The sequence below is a fragment of the Ctenopharyngodon idella genome, chromosome 11 (assembly GCF_019924925.1).
Source record: "Ctenopharyngodon idella isolate HZGC_01 chromosome 11, HZGC01, whole genome shotgun sequence".
Taxonomy (NCBI): domain Eukaryota; kingdom Metazoa; phylum Chordata; class Actinopteri; order Cypriniformes; family Xenocyprididae; genus Ctenopharyngodon; species Ctenopharyngodon idella.
Genome location: NC_067230.1, coordinates 23584263 through 23605913, shown reverse-complemented (window position 1 = coordinate 23605913; position 21651 = coordinate 23584263). Strand labels below are relative to the sequence as shown.

Genomic DNA, 21651 nt, shown 5'->3' with positions numbered 1-21651 from the left:
ATTATTTTCATTTTTGGGTGAACTAACCCTTTAAACCCCACCCCTTTCTTACAATCGACCTCATATCTGCTTCCATCTAATCAACAACCAATTGATAGAACCTAGTCCCCTCCTGCCATAGTTTTTTTTTTCCCAATAATCCATTTTACTCAGATGTATGTCACAATACAGAAGAATAGATCTGTCGCTACTTTTGCTTCAACTTTTTGTGAACCTTAATAGGATAGTTTACCCCAAAATCACCCTCATGACATTCCAAACCTGAACAAACAGGTATGAACATCAGTGGAACAAAAAAGAAGCAATTTTGATGATTAACTTTGGACCCCATTGACTTTCATTATATGAAAAAAGACATTATCAAAATATCTTTTGTTGTTTGATGGAAGAAAAGTCATACAGGTTTGGTGAGTAAATGTTGACGGAATTTAAATATGTGGGTGAACTATCTCTTTAATCTTTTACACAAACCTATTTTATTCAAAACAGACCAGGACATTAGCTTTAGCAATGTTTGCTGATTTAAATACCATACTGTTGTCAACAGGTGTTTCTCCAGGTTTGTTTTTCTACTGGGTCTGCTTGTTTTTCTTAACAGTTTGAAGTAAATTTAATGCTGGCATGCACCTGATGGATTTTTAAGGGCCTGAAAGCATACAGAGATGTAAAGTATTGATTGAGCAAAAGTAAGCATTGAACAAAAAGCCTACTGCGTCAAGGGTAAGGATATGACTAATTACCCAGTTTGATCAGCATGTATTGGCTTTGTGTCAAGCCTTGCTGGGGCTATTTTGATAGTTCTGTGGCTTCCCTGCATTCGAGTGGTTTTGTATCGATTCCATTTTTATGTCTACGGCCTGAGGAATCGGCAGCGAGTGACGGAAAGAAAGCAAAGGGATGCATGTGTGAGAAACTCATCGGTAAAAGAATAAGTGAGAGTCTAAACTGTGGCGTGAGGTGTAATGCTTTGAGGCAGAATTCATTACTTCTCTTTCAGGAGGTTGCTGTGGAAAGACGATTATGTGAGCAAATCTCTTGCACAGCACTCTTTGTGTGTGTTTGTGACTTTGTATGTGTTGATTCTTTTTCTTGGCCTCCTGTAGAGACACAAATTTCTTTTTCTCGCAGGAAGTTTGGCTTCTCACTGCATGAGTTTGCTCGAAAAGGCCAGGTCAGTCTAAACAGTACTTCTGCAGAACTGAATGCAAGTTGATTTCAGTCCAGCCACTAAAATGCATCGGATACAACAAAAAGGGAGATGTTAGTTCTTGTCAGCAGAACAAAATCTGTTTATTTCTGGCCCGAGAGGTTTGATTTCACTTACGTTTTGAAGAACAAACAACTCTTGCACGTACACCATTTAGTAAATCCAGTCATATTAGCTAATAGTTTTCCATCTCAGAGTTTGTGAAGTGGCGTTTCTTGGAACATTCATTCCAGGCCTTGGCTTGACCTGACTGGATTAAAGTCACAATTCCACCTTTATTCAGATAATCTCTTTCATTCTTTACACCCAGGAAGTCTCATGTTCCTCTTAAAGACGAAATCCACTCATCCTGTCACTCCTGATTGCAATAGTCACCTTCAATCACACAGATTACACAGGAAGATGGTTCTCCAAGTGTCCTGCATTGTGCATTTGTGAAAACATTCTGACAGGATGAAATTCAAGATGATAGAGTTACCGTGATATGTGTGCCCTATGTGTGCAGACCCGCTGTGCAGCTGATGTGAGGGCATTTCTGAATTGACTTTGTCGGGAAAAAATGATCATTAATTATTCACCTGTTTCAACAACTGGGCACTGCTCCATCCTGTAATACTATCATGCTTCTGAGATTGGTATCGGCTAGTTTAGGGACATACTTGCAGCCCCTGACTTTCAATAGTCCTGACTATGTAAATATACTCTGATAAATAAGATATATCTGGAATTAACTGGAACAATCAGCTGTAATATTGATTATCGCATGAAAATGAATTGAACCATGTAGGCTAACAGAATACCTAAATCGATCAATTCTTTTATTTACCTTCCTGATACTGCTGGTTCACTCTCTCCCACTGAGATGTTTCATGCATTTGAGTAAAACATGCATCTCAGTTTTACTCAAATTCTAATAGGGGTGTAACAGTACATGTATTCGTCCCGAACGTCATGGTACTGTTGCAAATAAAGATACATTTTATATCATTTGTTTAGAAAATATGTGTAATATGTGTGTGTGAGTGTATTTCTCTGTTCTCAATTTTAAAACTTGTGGTCTCATCTTTTGGACACTGCAAGAAAACACATTTCTTACTTATGAAACATAACATAAAAATGTGTGAAATGAATCATGAAAAAAACAAAAAACAACTTTAATTGCTCTGTTTGTAAGTTAACACAAACTCTCCCACCATCTAGCTTTAAAATGAATCACGAGTATTTGCTGAGTCACATGACCATAAATGATAAAATTACTACCTTGAAGTGACCATCGCATGTACCCTTCACTAACGGCCTTGTCAAAGGGCCCTTTGTGAAGGGATTCAGTTGTTCATTTTCGTTTGGAACACCCGTACAAATGGCGTCCTCTTTTCGAAGTGCCCTTCAAGGTCGCAAAAATGCCGTCTAGAATTTGCTCTTCATTTTAAAAAAAGTGTACACAAATAAAAGTAAGCGAATTATGTTTTACTCTTCTCTGAATGAGCATGAAATATGGAGTATTTATAGTTGTTTCCGCTGTTATAATGTAGGGCTGCAACAAACGATTATTTTGATAATCGATTAATCTACCGATTATTGGAGCGATTAATCGACTCATCATCGATTATTATACTGGTTAATCAGTATGCTTTGTTCGATTATTCCACTAGCAATACTTTAACTACTTTAACTAATAATTAAAACAAGGAAATCACTTCAGCTTTTGAAAGTGTATTTTTAAAGAATTTGTTAAAAATACTGTTAAAATGACGTACTGTGTTTTTATTAAGTCTGGGAATTGTAATAACTTTTTAATAAGAGTAAAAATATGAATATGTAATATTGTGCAAAAATGTCTGAAAAATGCTCCTCTCTAGATTTCTTCTTTTTTTTTTTTTTTTGCTTTTTACTAAATAGAGTTTATGGTCACTGAATGGCTTTCCTGAGGTAAATGTAACATTTTGTAACATATTTGTTTGTAAGCTGTTTTATTGCGGTCTTTCTGCGGTTGAAACTCTGATTAAGTGATTACATTAGAGCTGGATTCATTTCAGTAAATTTTACTGTATCTTTCAACATACTTTTTAATATTCATTCATGTTTATTTCGTGCTGCAATAGCAGAAGAGGAAGAGATAATAGGTTCACGTGCCGCTTCACAAGAGGCGCTACAGCGATCTGTCACTCCACATTAAAGAGCGCCAAAACCACATGTATTGTTTGAATCCCATACTAAAGCTGACAGAATTTAAAAGTTAAGACTTTTTATATCAAAAGTTTTATATCATCTGTGTCCTCTATGCTCTGCTATGTATCTTTCACTGCGTGAGAAAATGGACGTGTGGCGAACAGTGAGTTTGAATGAGAGTTGGTGGCCCTGCATAACAGCATTTTTTGTAGATATGCTAAACGTTATGTTTTATGCTATGTTAAACTCCCACATTTTACGGGTTCGACTTCGTTTGCACTGTGCACTCCGAAGCACCATGTCTTCTTCTATTGGATTCGATCCGGGAGGGCTGCATTACAGTATTGCGCTACAGCGCCCCTACTGGTCAAACCGCGTTATTGCAGGCCCTTCAAATAGATCAAATGAGATCAAAAGACTATTCGACAACAAAAATATATGTCGACAATTTTTTTATTGTCGACGTTGTCGATAATGTCGACCAATCATTTCAGCCCTATTATAATGACACAAAATCATTTAGCATTGTGCCGACCAACATGCTAACACGCATCAGACATCATCCAGATGTGCCAATCACTGGAGCTAGGCATAAAAACTCTACAGAAACGCGAAAACTAATCTCTGCACAATTTTAATTTTTTTAAATTCTTCTTTTTTTTTTTCTTTTTTTTTTAGTTTTGTAACACAAGATGCTTTTCAGATTTGTAACTGATTGTGACCAAATACATTTTTTTTGTTGTTGTTGTTTTTTATCAGCCCTACAAAAAAAGACCTATGCAAGAGTTTACTGCTTAGTGCTCAGTACACTAAAGGAGGCTGTACTGATCCAACTACCTCAGGTGGGGACTAAATGCTGTTAGGTGGAACAAACTGTAATTTGCACTGCCGTCTGTTCAAAGTAAATCAAAAGAAACCTAGCATTGGGGATTTGTTGCTTTTTTTCTGTTGTACCGAACTCGTATCAAACGTGACCCCAAAACCAAGGTACATACTGAACCGTTACTTCTGTGTGCCGTTACATGCAATCTAGTTATGATATTGTGATATATTGCCATCTGTTGAATTGTGACTTTTGTTATGTTATTGCTACAATAATTCCATAGACATCAATTGTAAGTGCATTACTATTAACATTTTTTGTTTTTATAAACTTATGAATGAAAATCTAAAGGGTTTGCTGGAGCTTGGGGTAGTTAAGATTTTTAATGTTTTTGGGAAAAAAATTCAGCTTGGATGAGCATAAGAGACTTTTTTTTATTTGATCAAAAATACATTAAAAACTACAATTATTACAATTTAAAATAGCTGTTTTCTATTTTAAAATGTAATTTATTCCTGAAAAAGCTAAATTTTGAGCAGCATAACTTCAGTCTTCAGTGTCCCGTGATGCTTCAGAAATCATTCTAATATGCTGATTTGATGCCCAAGAAACATTTTTTTTATTATTATTATCATTGTTGAAAACAGTTGTGCAGCTTAATATCTTACGGAAACTGTGATACATTTTTTTTTTTTCTCAATTGTAATCAAAACAGCAACAGGTACGATTTTGGAAATGCTTTGCTTTGGTCAGTTCCGCTTGCTCAAGTTGATTTTATTTTGGTTGTTTGAGAATTTTTCGTACCTTTTCTCCCTTGTTTTTATCACTGTATTCAGAGAGGCACAGACCATAATGGCTAGGTGGGCGACCAGAACTCATTACTAGTTGAAGAAAGTCACAGTCCGCTAACCTTCTCCCTGAGGAAACCTTGAAACACCTCACTGGAGTCTCACAAAGCTGAGGTCAACGTACTCCAGCCATCACACATTCTTTCTTTCATCACTTTTTGCAGAAAGCAACTGTCAACACCTTTGCTTACTCTCATGTGTTTTATGCCTTCATGCCTTTTAGAAGTTCACAACAGACTGGATTACATGGTCTCTTTTAATAGAACGTCCTTGCCATCTTGCCTACTTTTGAGCGGCCTCAAGATCTCTCCACATTCTGGAGACTAAAACAGTTTTAACCTCGACGCAGCCTTTCAATGAGTAAGCAGAAATACAGATCTGCATGACAGAGTGATCTACTGTCCTACAAATGCGGCCGAGGAGAGAAATTGTATTCTCCCTTTGTGAGTGTGAGCGACTGACATTCTACCTTTGTTTGGACAACAATGTGATTTACTTAATTATGTTTGGTGTTTGGTAGCGGAATTAGAGTTAGACTTATTAGACAGTTAATCGACCGTGTTGTAGTAACGATTCATAAACCGTGTTGTTGGTGGGAGACTCAGAGAAGGCGGTCATCTCAGTTGTACTGTAGTTTCATAATCATGTTTTTGCAAGCCCAGGCACGCTCCTGTCGGCGCGCACTAGAATTCTTGATGCATTATGTACTCTGCGCTTAACTGCAATACAGCATGAATAATGAATCCGATGAAATGTTTGATAACACCAGCGCAGGAAAGACATTAGAGAGGAAAACGAGTTGTTTATCGGGGGTCAGTGCCGCATTGGCACAGTAAATTGTTAATACAAGGCATCAAATTTGCCAGGCATTGCAGAAAATGATTGGCCTAGATTTGGCTGGTCGGGGGCCAAGCTTGCAGTGATTTATCCGCCTCACTGTAATTACCTGACATGGCAGCAGCTCGTAGCCCCACTGTGTGCTGCACCTGTGCAGGTGGAGCGCTTGGCTGTTGCTCCGCACCTTAGCGCTGCTGGGGGAAAAGGGCATAGGAGAGTGTATTTGAAGTCAAAGGGTTACGCGCTGGGAGGCAGAGTTTTAATTCAAATTTATGCAACGGTTGTGTGTCTTTGTTAGTGTAAGTTAAAGGGATAGTTCACCCAAAAGTGAAAATTCTGTCATAAACAGCGTGCATAGCACTCAAATATGGTAAACATAAGCTTGCTTGAGCTCCATTTATAGGTGAATCTGATATAACCAAACTGATACCCGATTTATAAAAAACATTGGTTAAACCGATTATCGGTCGATCACTAATTATCATCTCTCAACAACGAAAATCATGGTTGGATATAATGGCACAGAAAAGGTTAATAAGCATTTTTTTTTCTTAGGGGCCATTTACACGACACTATTTTCAACTAAAAACTGAAAACTTTTTATGCGTTTTGGTCGTTTATTTACACGACAATGGCGTTTTGGTGACCTGAAAACGCATACTTTTGAAAACGGGTTTCAAAGTGCAAGTTTTTGAAAATGGTCTCTGTGTAAGCAACAAAAACACATATCTAACGCACCCTTAAAGGGGACCTATTATGCCCCTTTTTACAAGATGTAATATAAGTCTCAGTTGTCCCCAGAATGTGTCTTTGAAGTTTCAGCTCAAAATACCCTACATATCATTTGTTATACCATGTTGTAAATGCCCATTTTTGAGTGAAAGCAAAAACATGCTGTTTTCGTGCATGTATCTTTAAATGCAAATGAGCTGCTGCTCCCAGTCCCCTATCCAAATATCATTGTGCCTTTACAGCTCGTGCCTCGGATACTAACAAAACATCTGTTTGATTTTTAGCGAGGAGCTAAGCTAATAGGGCAGTTTCTGTCGCCAGTTGTGGGCGGGGCCTGTTCCAATGTGACGTCACATTGGTGTACATTCCTGACCGGCTCATTTTGAGACAAACCCTGCGTCTCAATCAGCTCCCTAGGTCATGAATCAGTAGGGTAAACGTACCTATTAAGCTCAAGTACCCATTAAGCACACTACCATCTTTGAGCTCAGATTATAAAAAGATGATGTCTTAACCAATTGATGTGTTTGTTACTATATACCTCCTGTAATTTCAAGAAAATCAGACCATTGCACACTGAGATATGGGTATCCATGTGTTCACACTGTCTGGTGGCCATTTTGAAAGCTGTCTGAAAACTTTCACCAAAAGAGGAGCCTCTTAAATGTGCATTTTTAAGGTGGTTAAGGCTTTTTTGGGGGGTAGTTATAACTACTTACTGCAAAATTAAGAGATTAATGTTTAGACTTTTGCATAGTATAACCTGGAACCTGCATGTGGAAAATTATTACAGTTAGATCCAAAAGATAGTTTTAGCAACATAGCGCAGATGCTACAGAACATTGTTAGCTTACTAGCTGTATAAGATTGTTTGCTACACTAATATATTACTTTACAGACATTACTGGCTTGTATTGTTAAATCCATAATATTATACATTTACAATTTATTGATGGTCTGTGGTTTTAAACTGCTGCAATTTTTAAAGACTTCATATTATTGTTAGGTGAGCTTAAAGGGTGCACTACTATAAAAATCACACTGCTTCAGTGTGACATCAATAAGAAAAAGTATAATTTCATAGATATTGTCAATAATAATTGTTCATATTAAAATATGTATAAAATTAATACATGACCTAGATTATTTATTTATCAAAATCATGTCCTTTAAATTTAATGTAATATTTATTAATAAAAAATTGTTGCTGCTCCAATTTAATCTCAGTGTGCTCTCTTTAAGCTCATCCACATTAAACGTCTATGTAAATACTTCATAAACAGACTTTAAATATTAACTGATGGTTGTTACTTTAAGTTAATCTTTATAAAATGATTAATAACTTATTTTCACAGCCTTAAAGGGTTAGTTCACCCAAAAATAAAAATTACCCCATGATTTACTCACCGTCAAGCTATCCTAGGTGTATCTCAGACTAGTACAATCGGAGTTATATTAACATTTTTGGTATTAAATAATGTCCTGGCTCTTCCAAGCTTTATAATGACAGTAAAAAGAGGATGAGATTTTGAAGCCCAAAAAAGTGCAGCCATCCATAATAAAAGATATCCACATGGCTCCAGGGGGTTAATAAGGGCCTTCTGAAGCAAAGCGATGCATTTGTGTAAGAAAAATATCCATATTTAAAACTTTAAAAACTAAAATAACTAGCTTCCGACAGAACTCTTGACTTGACGCATGACGTAATGACGAACGCGGAAGTGCAGAGGATAGAGCAAAGCAAAACACCGGTAATGAATTAGAATATATAACTGATCAAATTGAATGCCTTGTTTTTTTTTTTTTTTTGTTTTTTGATTGACTCTTTACCTTCAAATAAAAAAAAAGTTCAATTCTTTAAAAAGGTTGTATAAAATAAACAAGAATTTTTAATAAAACATGGGGTGTGCTTAAAGGGTACAAAAATGTCCCCTTTAAATCATGTCAGCATACATATTGTTTACATTTTGTGGCTCTACTTTTGAAACTGAGCATTTTAACAATTTGTTTTATTTAAAGAAAACCAGGGTTGAGTCAAAAATAATTTGTCGATTGAGCTTAACTTGTACTGAACCCAGAATATTCCTTTAACCCGCAGCGTTGTACCCCAACCCGTTATCACAATCTTAAACTTTTCTGAAAGCATAAAGAGGTGTAAAAAGTCAAAGCGGTTAGGATGAGTCAATTTTTTATCCCACTATGTCATCAGATCCGGTCATGTTGTTGTTGGTTGGTTCCCACGATCCTTGACTTTCACCTTTCTTGGGCCGGTGGTGCTCTCATTATAAAGGATCATTAACACATCATTTTAAACCACACCAGACAATATGATTTGCCTGATTGCAAGGCGAGGTATTGACCGCTGGGCCTGGACGCTTGATGAAGCTATTGATTAGCACTAATCTGCATCCCTCCACCACGTAGACACAAGCAGATTATCCTGGAAATGAAATATACTTTGCATTTCACACAGATTTTTAGCTTAATTATGATTTGGTCTAATTAAAAAAAATGTAATGTCCAGCTTGTGATATGTAATATGTAATTTAAACCAAAAAGATATATTATGTCATTATTTAATCAACCTTTTGTTATTGTAGACTTCTTTCTTCTTCAGTTGGTCACTCTTTTCCATTCAACCAACATTTTGGTCTGTTTCATACACAAAACTTTTGCATATTGTGCATGATTAAAGGGTTAGTTCACCCAAAAATGAAAATTCTGTCATTAATTACTCGCCCTCATGTCCTTCCAAACCTGTAAGACTTTTTTAAAACTAATCCTTATGAATTGAGTGGTTTAGTCCAAATTTCTTAAGAGATTTGATCGCTTTATATGATGAACAGATTTAATTTAGGCTTATATTCACATATAAACATTGGTCAGCGAACATAAACAGAAGCTCAACCGAACCCGCTTGACACGTGAGAACAAACCTCTTCCGGAAGCTCAAATGCGTTGCATAACACACGAGAAAGAACCTTATTGGTTCTCGCACCCGTCAAGCAAACTTGCTTGAGCTCCCGTTTACCACAACTGATGTGTGAGTTGATGAATGTTTATATGTGAATATAAGCCGAAATTAAATCTGTTCATCATACAAAGCGATTGTGTCTCTTGAGAAAATTTTGAATAAACCACTCAATTCATATGGATTAGTTTTACAATCTCTTTATGAATGTTTTGAAGTGTCAAAGTGTCAGTTGCGTAACTGTCAGACAGAAAGCTCTCAGATTTCATCAAAAAGATCTTCATTTGTGTTTCGAAGATGAACGAAAGTGTTACAGGTTTGGAACGACATGGTGGACATCTTTATGGTATTTTTTGTTTTGGTGTTATCGAAGTCTCCATTTATTGTAACTACATGGTAAAATTGCAACCCTCAAAATTTTTCATTTTGTCTTCCACTGAAGGTTGTTTGTTTCTGCAAAGCTAATTCTTTAATACATTTTGCTGTGTTGTTTTGCACTAATGTTTCAACTTATGGATGTGATGTAATGTGCTGATATTGCCAAAATTTCATGCTTCTGTTCTCGTACATATAAATGTGGCATACCATCGACTCGATATGTGTTTATAGTCTAGGTTCAATTTCAGCACAGAATATCTTTGAGCTGAAAGGATTCAGAATGTGGGCTTCTTTCAAAGCGGTTTGCAACAGGAATTTGAATATACGGCGGAGAATCATCAGCCTTCTGGAAGGGAGCTTTCAGTTGTGTTTTAACATTTTTGACATGCACCTCAGAGTGAATTCTCACACGATCCCGGCAAAGCTGTATCGCTCTTGACATCTTCGCATTAGTTACCCGGGATGTCTCTGTGTTTTGCAGCATCCTTTGCAGATCATATCACTCTGATGCTGATGTTTTTCCGACTTGTTTTCGATAAGCAAAATATCTTTGATACTGATTATTAATCATGCATTAGATTTCTTCACTCGTTCCATTTGTTGACTACAACTCTCTAGTTAAGACCTAAATAAATGTGTTTAATTAAAAGTAATGGAAGAAGGTTATATGAAAAATTATGTTGATCAATAAGGATGTGCTAAACAACTTGTTTTCAAAGTCATCTAGTCATGGGTTTCCTAAATGATTAGTTGACTAATCCGTCTTTAGGAGGTCCTGCATAATTAGGCTGGGTTTGGGTTTGCCTGACATGCATATTTAGAAATATTTATAACATTAAGTCAGCTCGCCCGAATGGAAGTGTCTCGAGATGTATTTTTTAAAAGTTGGACTATTTTTAACTCGTCACAGTGTTTTAAAAAAACATTCAAAAAAGTGTTGTGCTTAGCAATTTTTTTTTTCCCCCCAATATGAACATGCTTTAAGTGGGCATCTTTGACAAGGGCAACTGTCTCTGTTTTTCAGCATTTTCACCAATAATGCCGTGTTTGCCATGCCATGCCAAATACAAAATTCAACTTTTACAATTTTTTCTATGGCTGCTTGATTATGGCAAAACTCATAATCATGATTATTTTAGTCAATATTAAAATCACAATAATTTAACGCAATTAGTTGTGGGTGATATGACTAAAATCTTATTTCACCATGAGTAATTTTAGATTAATTTTAGTTAATAATAATATAATAAATAATTTTTGCAATACTAGGTAACTAATGTAGGTAAAAAGTCCTCAAACAGTTAATAAAGAATACAATAAGAACCAAAAAAGTAATTCAAACAGAAGGATAAATAAGTACAGTAGAACAAAGCAGTCTGGGGAACAGTGTTTCTTTCAAGGCTTAAAGGGTTAATTCACCCAAAAATGAAAATTTTGTCATTAATTACTCACCCTCATTTCATTCCAAACCCATAAGACCTTCGTTCATCTTCGGAACACAAATTAAGATATTTTTAAAATCCAAGAGCTTCCTGATCCCCCATAGACAGCAACGCAATTACCACTTTCAAGGCCCAGAAAGGTAGTAAAGATATCGTTAAAATAATCCATGTGACTACAGTGGTTTAACCTTAATTTTATGAAGCGACAAGAATACTTTTTGTGCGCAAAAAACAAAACAAAAATAATGTCAGTCTCTGACGCTGTTCACGTGAGCACCACGTTTTCATTTTTAGGTAAACTAACCCTTTAACGCGCCTTTGTAAACTTTTATTATCAAGCATGTCCCGCAGTTTAGCAAAAGAAGACTGCATTTTGCAATAATCGCTGATTTAGCTGATTTGGATGTTAAGTTTGGGCTAGGAATGAAAGCGCACCCCTGTGAGGGAAAGGAAGGTGCGTTAGAAGAAGTAGTTTTATTTTTATAGCGCTTTTCCATAGCTCAAGGTCACTGTACATAGTACGTTTCAAATGCATTTGAACACACACATTGAAAACACGAGGTCACATGAAGCCACATTATCGAAAATACATTTCAAACAGACACATTTTAAGCTGGGTCTTAAAAGTAGACAGAGAAGAAATGTTACGGTGAGTTTAGGAGCAGTAGCACAAAATGACCTTCCATCTAAAGATGGAATGGGGCACAATAATTGTTTTACCTCGGTTATCTTGCTTTCATAATCGTTAGAAGCCAAAATTGAAATCGAAAATAAAATTTGATTAATTGCACAGCCCTAATAAGAACATATTCCATGTGAAAGGCCTTAAATATGTCCATCTGAATGGAATTTCGCCCTATCTGCTTTCTAAATGCATGTTATGGATCTTACACTCTAAAAAAAAAAAAAAGGTTGGGTTGAAAATGGACAAACCCAGCGATTGGGTTGTTTTAACCCAGCAGTTGGGTTATTTGTTTTATTTAACCCAACTATTGATTAAAAATTACTATATTGCTGGCTTAAAATGAACCCAAAATGGGTGGGAAATTAAAAATCAGACACATAATTACTAGAGGCAACAATAATAATCAAAAGGTGAGCATTTATTAATAAGCTATTTAATAAATGTTTACTGTTTAATTATTATTCATTAAACTTATTAATAAATGTTTATTTATTAAACAACTTATTAATAAATGTTAATTTCCAACATACTTTGGGTTCATTTTAAGCAAGCAATACAGTATTTTTTAAAAGTTGAGTTAAATAAAACTACCCAGCAGGTTGGGTCAAACATTTAACCCAACCGCTGAGTTAAAACAACCCAGTTGCTGGGTTTGTCCATTTTCAATCCAACTTGGGTTGTTTTTAACCCAGCATTTTTTAGAGTGTATTGTGAACTATACATCCATGCCTTTGTTTCATTTTGTATGATGTACGTCACAATATGGAAGAAAAGATCTGTCTCTACTTTCCGTTCAAAGATGTGTTTCCCAAAGGGTTTTACAGTGAAAACTGCCAAAAATTGCTAAATCACAGAATGCTTAAAATACCAATTATGCAAATTTAAAAACCTGAATGGACTTTTTTTGGATGTGTTTATTGTCAGTGGTTGAAAACTTCTACTCCCTGCAGCCCAAACAAACTGTCAGTGTAAATGTAGACTCTTTAATTTGACATTTTGTCATTCCTGATGCTTTTTTCACACGGATTTTTCTATCAAAGTGCACTTCATCAGTGTATTGTTCCTATGGGACGTCGTCAGTCGTGTTCTGCCCGGTAATGCTCGGCTCAGTCTACCCCCACCCCCTGTTTTTACTGCTGCCAACGCCTAGCTGTCAGATCTCACGCTGTTGCTAAGAGAGGGAAAAAGAAATACTTTGACCACTTCGCCGATGACATCTTAATTGAATCTGGGCTAATTTTGTCTAATGTTTTTCCTGCTGCCACATCGTGATTGAATAATGTTGTGATGGACTGTCACTGAACAACAGTGTTTTGTAGCCAAAATGAGTGTGGGTATTGAAGACGTCATATTTCTTCCCCTCTTGATCAGCAGTCGTTGTTTGTATTTAGTTTTTAAATGTGATGAAACTCTCTCTTGAATCATGAAATATCTGGGCCTCTGCCCATGTGACTATTCAGATTTGCGGCAGGCGGATAAATTAACATTCTGCTCTACAAGCACTGATCAGCGGTCTTTTCAAAACAGCAAGAAAACGCATAAGTATGCACAGTCTGTATCGACACAATGCTAATGCAGTATGCATCCATTTGATTGCGTGATTACCCTATTTAAACCTAAAATTTAGATGTAGGCATTATTGACAAAGAAACTATTGAAAATCAATGTTAATGTAAGGCTTTAAGCTAATTCTTACGCAATACCTGATTAGCGGAACCGTATGCCAATCATAATTTCATGATTCTTTAAGTACTAATAAGAGTATTCCACTCATTTTTCCATGTTTCAATTCATTCCACAGAATTTTGAAGATTTTCCCCCAAAAGAGGTCTGAAAAATCAGGGCCTGCTGATTGCTCTGATCACATCTGAAGTCTTTCAGACATAATGATAGTTATTAACATTGAGACGTCTGTTGAATAAGTGCTGTTGTTGTTCTCTTTCAGGCTCGTAATGTCACTACAGGAGAGCTGGCTGCTATCAAGGTCATTAAACTGGAGCCAGGTAAGAAAATCTCTTCCCTTTCAGACGAAACCGATTTTGTTCTCATGTGGTGTCTGTTCTGTGATCTATTATCATATTCTCTCTCTCCATACACTCCTAGGCAGACTATTTTAATTCATTTAGGGCAGTTATTCCAAATCTGGGGTTTTCAAGCAGATTCCCATGGTGTACTTGGGAAGATTTTAATTTTGCTGTTTAGAACAGAAATTGATTTGTATTACATTTTATTAAAGTACCCAAGTATGATTTTAATGAGTGTATTTAAAAGGTGTACTGAATATTTTTTGACCTCATAACAAATGTTTTATTTTTTTTAATATTCATGTTAATTTTAGTTCAAGTTTCAGTCATTTTGTTATGTGCTTTTATATAGCTCTTTTTTGGTTTTAGTAATTTTAAAATGACAATAATACATTTTATTTCAGTTAGTTATAAGTCAACATTTCTAATTTTAACGTTTTTCATCTATTATTTATATTTTTTTCAGCTTATTTCAATAATCGAAAATGATTTTCAGTAATTTTAGTTAACTATAACAGCGCTGTTCTACAATGGCATCAATAACCAAAGCTTTTCTTTTAGCCTTTGGATGATTAGATCAAGACAAATGCCAACATAAACAAAAAATGACTGAGTGCACCTTTAAAGTCCATTGTTGGTTTTCTCATTAATGTTGTGCAAATGAAGAGTTTTAACTAGTGGAGGAGGAGTCATACTTGTAAATATGAGTTCTTTTATAAGACATTTCTAGTTACTGATGAGGCTGTAGAGGTGCATAAGACAAAAGAGGTTGGGAAACATTAATCTAGAAGCTGGTATTGTGAAGTGGCTAAAGCTCAGGATTAGTAAGCAGAAATTTGCATATTTGAGCCTTACCTGGAGTGAACCATGAGCTTTCACCAAAGTCCTTGAGCAGGGCACTTAACCTCAGGTTATTCTAGAGGGACTTTACCTGTAGTAAATGTACTATAAGTCACTTTGGATAAAAGCATTTGCTAAATGACCCCTTACTTCCTTACTAAATGAGGGGAAAAAACAAGAACTTTGCACTCAGGCAATAAAGTCCTTTGGATAATTCATTCTACATTTCTTCCTTGTTCATGTTAGTATTAGGTAATTGTTTACTCTTTTCATGCAAATCAAATATTTGAGCAGGTTTTAAATTTATTTAATACAAAAGTGCTCTAGACCCATCATGTTTCAAAGTTGGGATACCATTCATTGTGTCCAGATGCACAATGGAGGATTCGCGCTCTGATCAAGGCAAACTCAGATTATTTGTGTCAGTGAAAAAGCTTTTGATATAAAACCCAGACCAAAGCAGGAGATGACATCAAATGGGGTTTGGGGTTTGATACGGTTTGACAATATTGAATATCACTGTCACAGTAAAGGATGTACCTGTTTTATCCACCAGCTACCTGGATTGATGAATGACATCTTCTTGCCTAAAGGAAACCAGTGAAGTGCGACTTTCATTTTGATTTTATAGTGATTCTCTTTGTGTTCTGTTTTGCTGAGCCAGCAGTAACTGCAGGAACAATAGCAGACCTCAAACCTTTTTTTGCTGTTTTGAGATAAAACCCACAGCCTTCTCTTTCCAATGGCTTAACCTCACCATGTTTTTTTTTTTTTTTTTTGATGTCCAGTACAGTTTCACTTTGTGAACAAGAGCAAATTACAAATTACAAGAACGAATTACAACTAGTAACCATAGTTTTTGTGAAAATAACATAAAAGCTGGAAAATATGCGTATTTGAACCTTTGAGAAAATAAAGATAATTTGGAATGCTCTCTGGCACTTAAAGGTACAGTATGTATCTTTTATCTTTTAATTCAAATTCCTCAGTTCTCGCCATCTCGAAAAGCCAAGTCAATGTTGATTCTTGTCTTGTTACGAGCTCTGTCACCTTCTCTTTTTGCCAGCAGACTGTTCGGTGTTTGTTTAAAACGGATGATTCTCCACAGGTTCGAGATTTATTGTGCTTCATGTCAAACTTTCTCTCTCATTGTGACAACTAACCTATGCCACTCCCTCACCATACACATGTCAAAGTAGCTGGAGAAACTTTTCTCTATTTATGGATATGATGAGACACGCACTGACGAGTGACGTATGTATGCAGTTTCCTACGAAAATGATCCTGTCAGGTCTAAAATATAATCACTTATAATAGGCTTACCATAGTAGTAAATTAGTGTAAGACGAAAATGTTTTGGAAGAACTCTGTAAAAAATTTATTTTTCAAAGTTGTAAGTAAAACAAATTACTGGAGTGTGTTTTAAAAGAAAATACTATTTCAGTTTTTCTACTTCAAAATTTCACATTTAATTCATTGTTACTTTTTGTGAAATGTACTAATTTAATATTTCTGAGTGAAAATTGTTTCTACACCATTTTTTTTTTACAGTGAAGGATTGATGATTATTTGAGCTTTATTTCAATGTGAAATATAGAAAAATATCTAATTTTGAGCATTTGAAGAGTCTGTAAACTTAGTCTGTTTGAAGGAGATCCCATATTATATTACTAATAATATGAAGTAACTGATATTTTGGCAGAAACTATGGTTAACACGGTACATTTTTGTGTCCATACCTTGGCTGGTTGGTAATGGTTGTTCATCTCACTTTTTATGACACTAAACCCACAGGCCTGTTTGTTTTGCGCTGAGAACGATTAGGCTGCTTGGTTTAAACATTGACCAAGAATACAGTAGCCACTCACATTCATAGATGCAGATGTACACAGCGCATTAGTCAGGGCCTCGATAATTACTACATGCCTCTCATACCAGAGACGAGAGAGAATGAGAGGGGAATGGGGGTTTCTGGAGGCTGTGCTCTTTGCTTTCTCAGCTGTAGTTTGAGATAAGAGAGTGTTTGCCCCTTTTGTAATAGGACTCGTTGCCATGCCATATATCTGTTAAGCTGGGTTTCAGATGTAAGAGCCAGATTTAGTCTGAGTGTTATAGAAACACCTGCTCAGGCTTGTGTCCAAGCTGTTCATTTTGAAGGGGCGGAGGATATAGTGTACACAAATTTCTTTCAGTGCCTTGCTGTAATCAGGGTCTTTATTATTGAAGAGTATGGAAAAAAAACATTACTTTTTTAAAGATGACTGATACATTCTGGATCAGTTGGTCATGCTTGGTTACAAAACTATAAATTTGATCTTGATGGTGCAATATGCTAGACATAGCTGCAGATTAATTATATTACAAACTTTGATCAGAACAACAGCGTAGTTGTGTCAAGTGAAATGTTAGTTCTTTATGGGATGGAAAAATGCTTTGATGCCTTGCCATGACAATCAGTAGTGATCTAATATGAGCATCCATCCGTCCTCTAGAGTAAATCACCATATGAAACTTGACACTTTAAATATTGTATCAATTACATCATTACACCAGTAGGTGGCGACATGTCTGTTAAAAAAATATATTTGCCTTTGTATCATTCATTCAAGAGATTAGTTCAAAAAAGTCTTTGGGCCCTATCATACACCCGGCGCAATGCAGCGCCAGGCGTGACGCAAGTGTTATTTTGCTAGTTTCAGTCCGACGCAGTTATCATTTTCACGTCCTGTGCCACGTTGTTTAAATAGCAAATGCATTTGCGCCCATTTGTGCACCCATGGGCGTGCTGGTCTGAAAATAAGGTGTGTTCAGGTGCATTGTCGGCGCATTGCTATTTTGAGGCAACTGAATTAGACTGCACCATTGACCAATTGAAACCTGGTCTAAAGTCAATGGCGCAATATTTTTTTTTATTTAAAGAGCGTGTTAGTAATGCGCGCCTATAGGCGCACATACACTTTGCTTATTACACACACTCAGGGACACGCAGCAGCACATAAACATTATTATTGTGTGCATAAAGATAAAAATGCTTTGGTGGAATCCGGCTTGTCCCGGAGATGGTCTGCTCGCACACTTTAACCTCATGCACGAGCAGATCCATTTCCTCACTAGAGAAGCATTCAGTTTTTTTTTCGCTTGCAAATCCCGCGATGTAAATAGCGAATTCACCATGGCGTGAGCGCAACTGGCTTTTAAAGGGAATGGGAGATGAGACTGTGATTGGTTTATTGAAAGTTACGCCCCAAAACACACCCATGACTCATTAAGAGAATAGGGACAACCCTTTTAGACTATGCGCCAGGGCGCGCTGACCATTTTTTCCGTCGTTAAACTAGCAAAAGTGGATTCTGACACGCCCTAAGCGATCCGTGCGCTTTAGACCATGCGCTTAGATCGTTAAAATAGGACCCTTTGAGTGAGTCATTGAATAATTTATTCAAACTGATTTTTTATTTAAAATTGAAATAGACTGTTTTGTTTAGCTGTCTATTCAGAACGGTGATCTCCATTTTAAACAATCTCTCTCTCTATCTAAAAGAAACAAAAGAGCTGAAATTTTATACAGTATTTCCTAAAAAATCACTATCCATTGACAACAAAATCAAATCAAATTGAATTGTGAACAAAATTTGTCTATTGTCTAAGCAAATGTTTAAACCTCTGATTATTTGCAGGAAGCTACATGTCCTCAGATTTGTGGTGTGTCGTTAGCTTTCAGTCGCACGTCATTATTGTCACAGTGGGCAAATGAAGGCCGCTAACTACTCGTACGTGTATATAGTCATGACCCCCATGGGCCGTCCTTTATTATGTCTTGTTAATTGTGTTGGTTTGACAAAAAACGTGCTGCCAAGATAAACAAACAATCAGTTATTATTCCCGTATTTACCTTCACCTCCCTGGCGAGTCAGTATGAAGTCAGCCTAATTAGAAAAGGATATTAACATGGTTGTCCAATGGATCTGTTTTTATGGCGATGTCTTTGTTCTTCTTTGACATCAATTTACAATTCTGATTAACATGCGGAGTTTCTTCCTGGCGCATTGGACCGCATAGCCGTTTTTGCTGTTCTAACTCATTAATGTCTCTGAGCTGGCCTTTACGAATCATGCTGGGGGAGGACATCACACGCTTTCGGGATAGGTCTCCTCCCTCTCCGGCACTGTGGGGATCAGGACATGGCTTTGAGTTTTGGCTCATTAGTTTCACTTAATCAACGGGGGATCGTCTGAAAAGACCCAATGAATGTGTTTGCAAACAGACATGCCAACGCAAACATCAAGACCTGGGGAGAGTTTGCGTGGGGGCGTTTGGGGACGTGTTGATGTGCAATGAGATTCGCTCTTGGCCTGAGATGAGAAGCGCAGTGACCAGGCTTCAACTGGATGTGCTCTTATTTCTGTGTGTGTTTGGATTGGTCGGCTCGAGCTATGTTGGTCTCATGCATTTCATTCAAAATTGATGAATCTATGATATTGGACTTCAGAAAGCAGCGATTTGCCACTTTGAAAACAGGCCTGTAGTGGGAATCAATTTTGGGTGTCTTTTTCAGCCGCCGCCTTGGTTTGTGCTTGTTTGTGTGTATGCAGGCTCACACATTTGATTGTGTATTCAGACGCTTGTGTGTATAAGCAAACATTGGCCTCCATGTGTGTGAGTTTGTGCACCTGCGTCGGTGTATTGCTGAACAGCAAAGGCTATTCTTACCATTAAAAAAAAGGGCGACCTCATGAGCAAGCACTTACCCTGCCTTTCCTTCCCTTTTAATGTCAGCTTGTTGTGTAGCATATTCACAGTGACAAGCTGCCTACTGTAGGAAGTGTGGTGAGGCAAAATGTTCTCTATCAACCAAGTGTGGACACTTAAATTCTACTGTTTCACCTCTCTGCTTCAGATTTGTACTTCTTGGATGTAGAAGGATAGGTGGAAAACCTTATATGCCCTATTATTTCTCTGACTTTCTTGACCAGTTTATTTTGGATGATTTTGATACAAGTAAATCTTGATATGGAACAAAATAAGGATGCTATAATATTTACTGGAGATGTACATGATCTTATTCTCTATAAAGATTCACTTGTCATGAATAGTTAAAAAAAAGAACAGCGTTTATTTGAAATAGAAAACTTTTGTAGCATTATAAATGTCTTTATTGTCATTTTTGGTCCATTTAATGCATCCTTGCAAAATAGAAGTATTAATTTTTTTTTTTTTTTTTTTTTTTTTAATAAATTGTATGGTTCAAAAGTTTGGGGCCAGTGAGATTTAATCTTTTCTTATTAAAGCATAGATAGACAGACACAATATATACATGGCATATTATACAGTATATAATATAATGTTTTTTTAAAATATCCTTATCACAGTAATATTATTATCTATAACCCATCAACTTATTGTTATAGCTGATTTTTCTTTAACCACACATTCTCATATGAACAATCAGCCAGTAATGATAATGAGTTCATAAACCTTAAATACACTAAGTACACTAACTTGCTTTATTTTCTGATGGACACTTTTGCAGTTGCACAGTTTGCAGTTTATAGGCCACGTTCACACAGCACCAGAATACGGTTGTCAGTCCTGTATTTGAGTCCGTAATATGGTTACGTTCAAACACAGTACGGTTATTTACTAGATTGACAACCGCATTCTATATCCGTACTCACATCTGTAAATTTTCAGGAATCGCAATCGCATTCTCAGAAAATTTTGGCTATGTGAACGTTTGTCAAGTCACACAGTGCGAGAGAGCCGCTATGCTAAGGGGTTTTGTGTGTGTGGTTTCACTTTCTGTAACTTACAGTGAGGGAGAGATGAGCTGTGTGTCATCTGAATGTGTTAGATTCAGTCACTGTTCTTCTCCGGAGCCGCTTCCATCAGTTTTGTGTTCTATTGGTGACCATGTCATGCGCGAGACGCTTCAAAGGACATGAGACACGAGGGCAACGGTTAAAGGTGTCCGCCTAGCGAGTGTTTAAGCTTCTGTCGGTTAATGAAGATTTGATGGATGAACTCGAGGCTCAGTTGGACTCTGTGTCAAGACCTTTCAGTTTTATGGACTTCGCCATCTTTGATATTACTTCGGTCACTGTCGCTATGATTACTAGTAAGAGAATATGGGCTTGACTCCCATTGCATGTTTATACAGACATTATTCGAGACGCTGCTGTAAGTTGCTGTGTGAACAGGACATTTCGAGACTCACACCTGTAAGTAAATGGGTTGTCAATCCCAAAAACTGACAGTGTGAACGTAGCTTATGTGCATTGCATATTGATTTTGAGCTCTAGAACTTGAGTGAGTTAATTCAATGAAGTATTCGTCAGATTCAAGGTATTTTCAAACTAGCACTTTAGGTGCGCACCCAGGTTTGATTGACATCAGAGTTCGGATTGTTTGGATGATGTGAACGCTGTTTTCTGAACTCCCCGGCAAACCATACCCGAGTCCGCATAAAAACGGTGGTCTGCAATCGAACACTGGTTCGGACCATTCAATCGAACCAACTGTGAAAGCATCCTTAGTCAGTCCAGTAACTTGAGGTAGGGCTGGGCGATATGGCAAAAAAATAAAATCTCGATTTTTTTTTTTTTTTTTTTTTTTTTTTTTTTTTTCAGAACGATTGACCGATTCACGATTTCGTTTTTTTTTTTTTTATGTTTAACTAGTCAACTTAAAAACCTAAC

The 21651-nt window shown here is 36.6% G+C and overlaps 1 protein-coding gene across 5 annotated transcripts in view; it reads left to right on the top strand.

The window, feature by feature from the left end:
• Window positions 1-21651, top strand: part of map4k3a (mitogen-activated protein kinase kinase kinase kinase 3a) — a 73697-nt gene that overhangs the window by 3650 nt on the left and 48396 nt on the right. For all 5 annotated transcript variants that reach the window (XM_051911973.1, XM_051911976.1, XM_051911977.1 and 2 more), the window contains exon 2: window positions 14038-14095. In XM_051911973.1, coding sequence (XP_051767933.1) covers window positions 14038-14095 — 58 coding nt within the window. The remainder of the gene's footprint in view (window positions 1-14037; window positions 14096-21651) is intronic.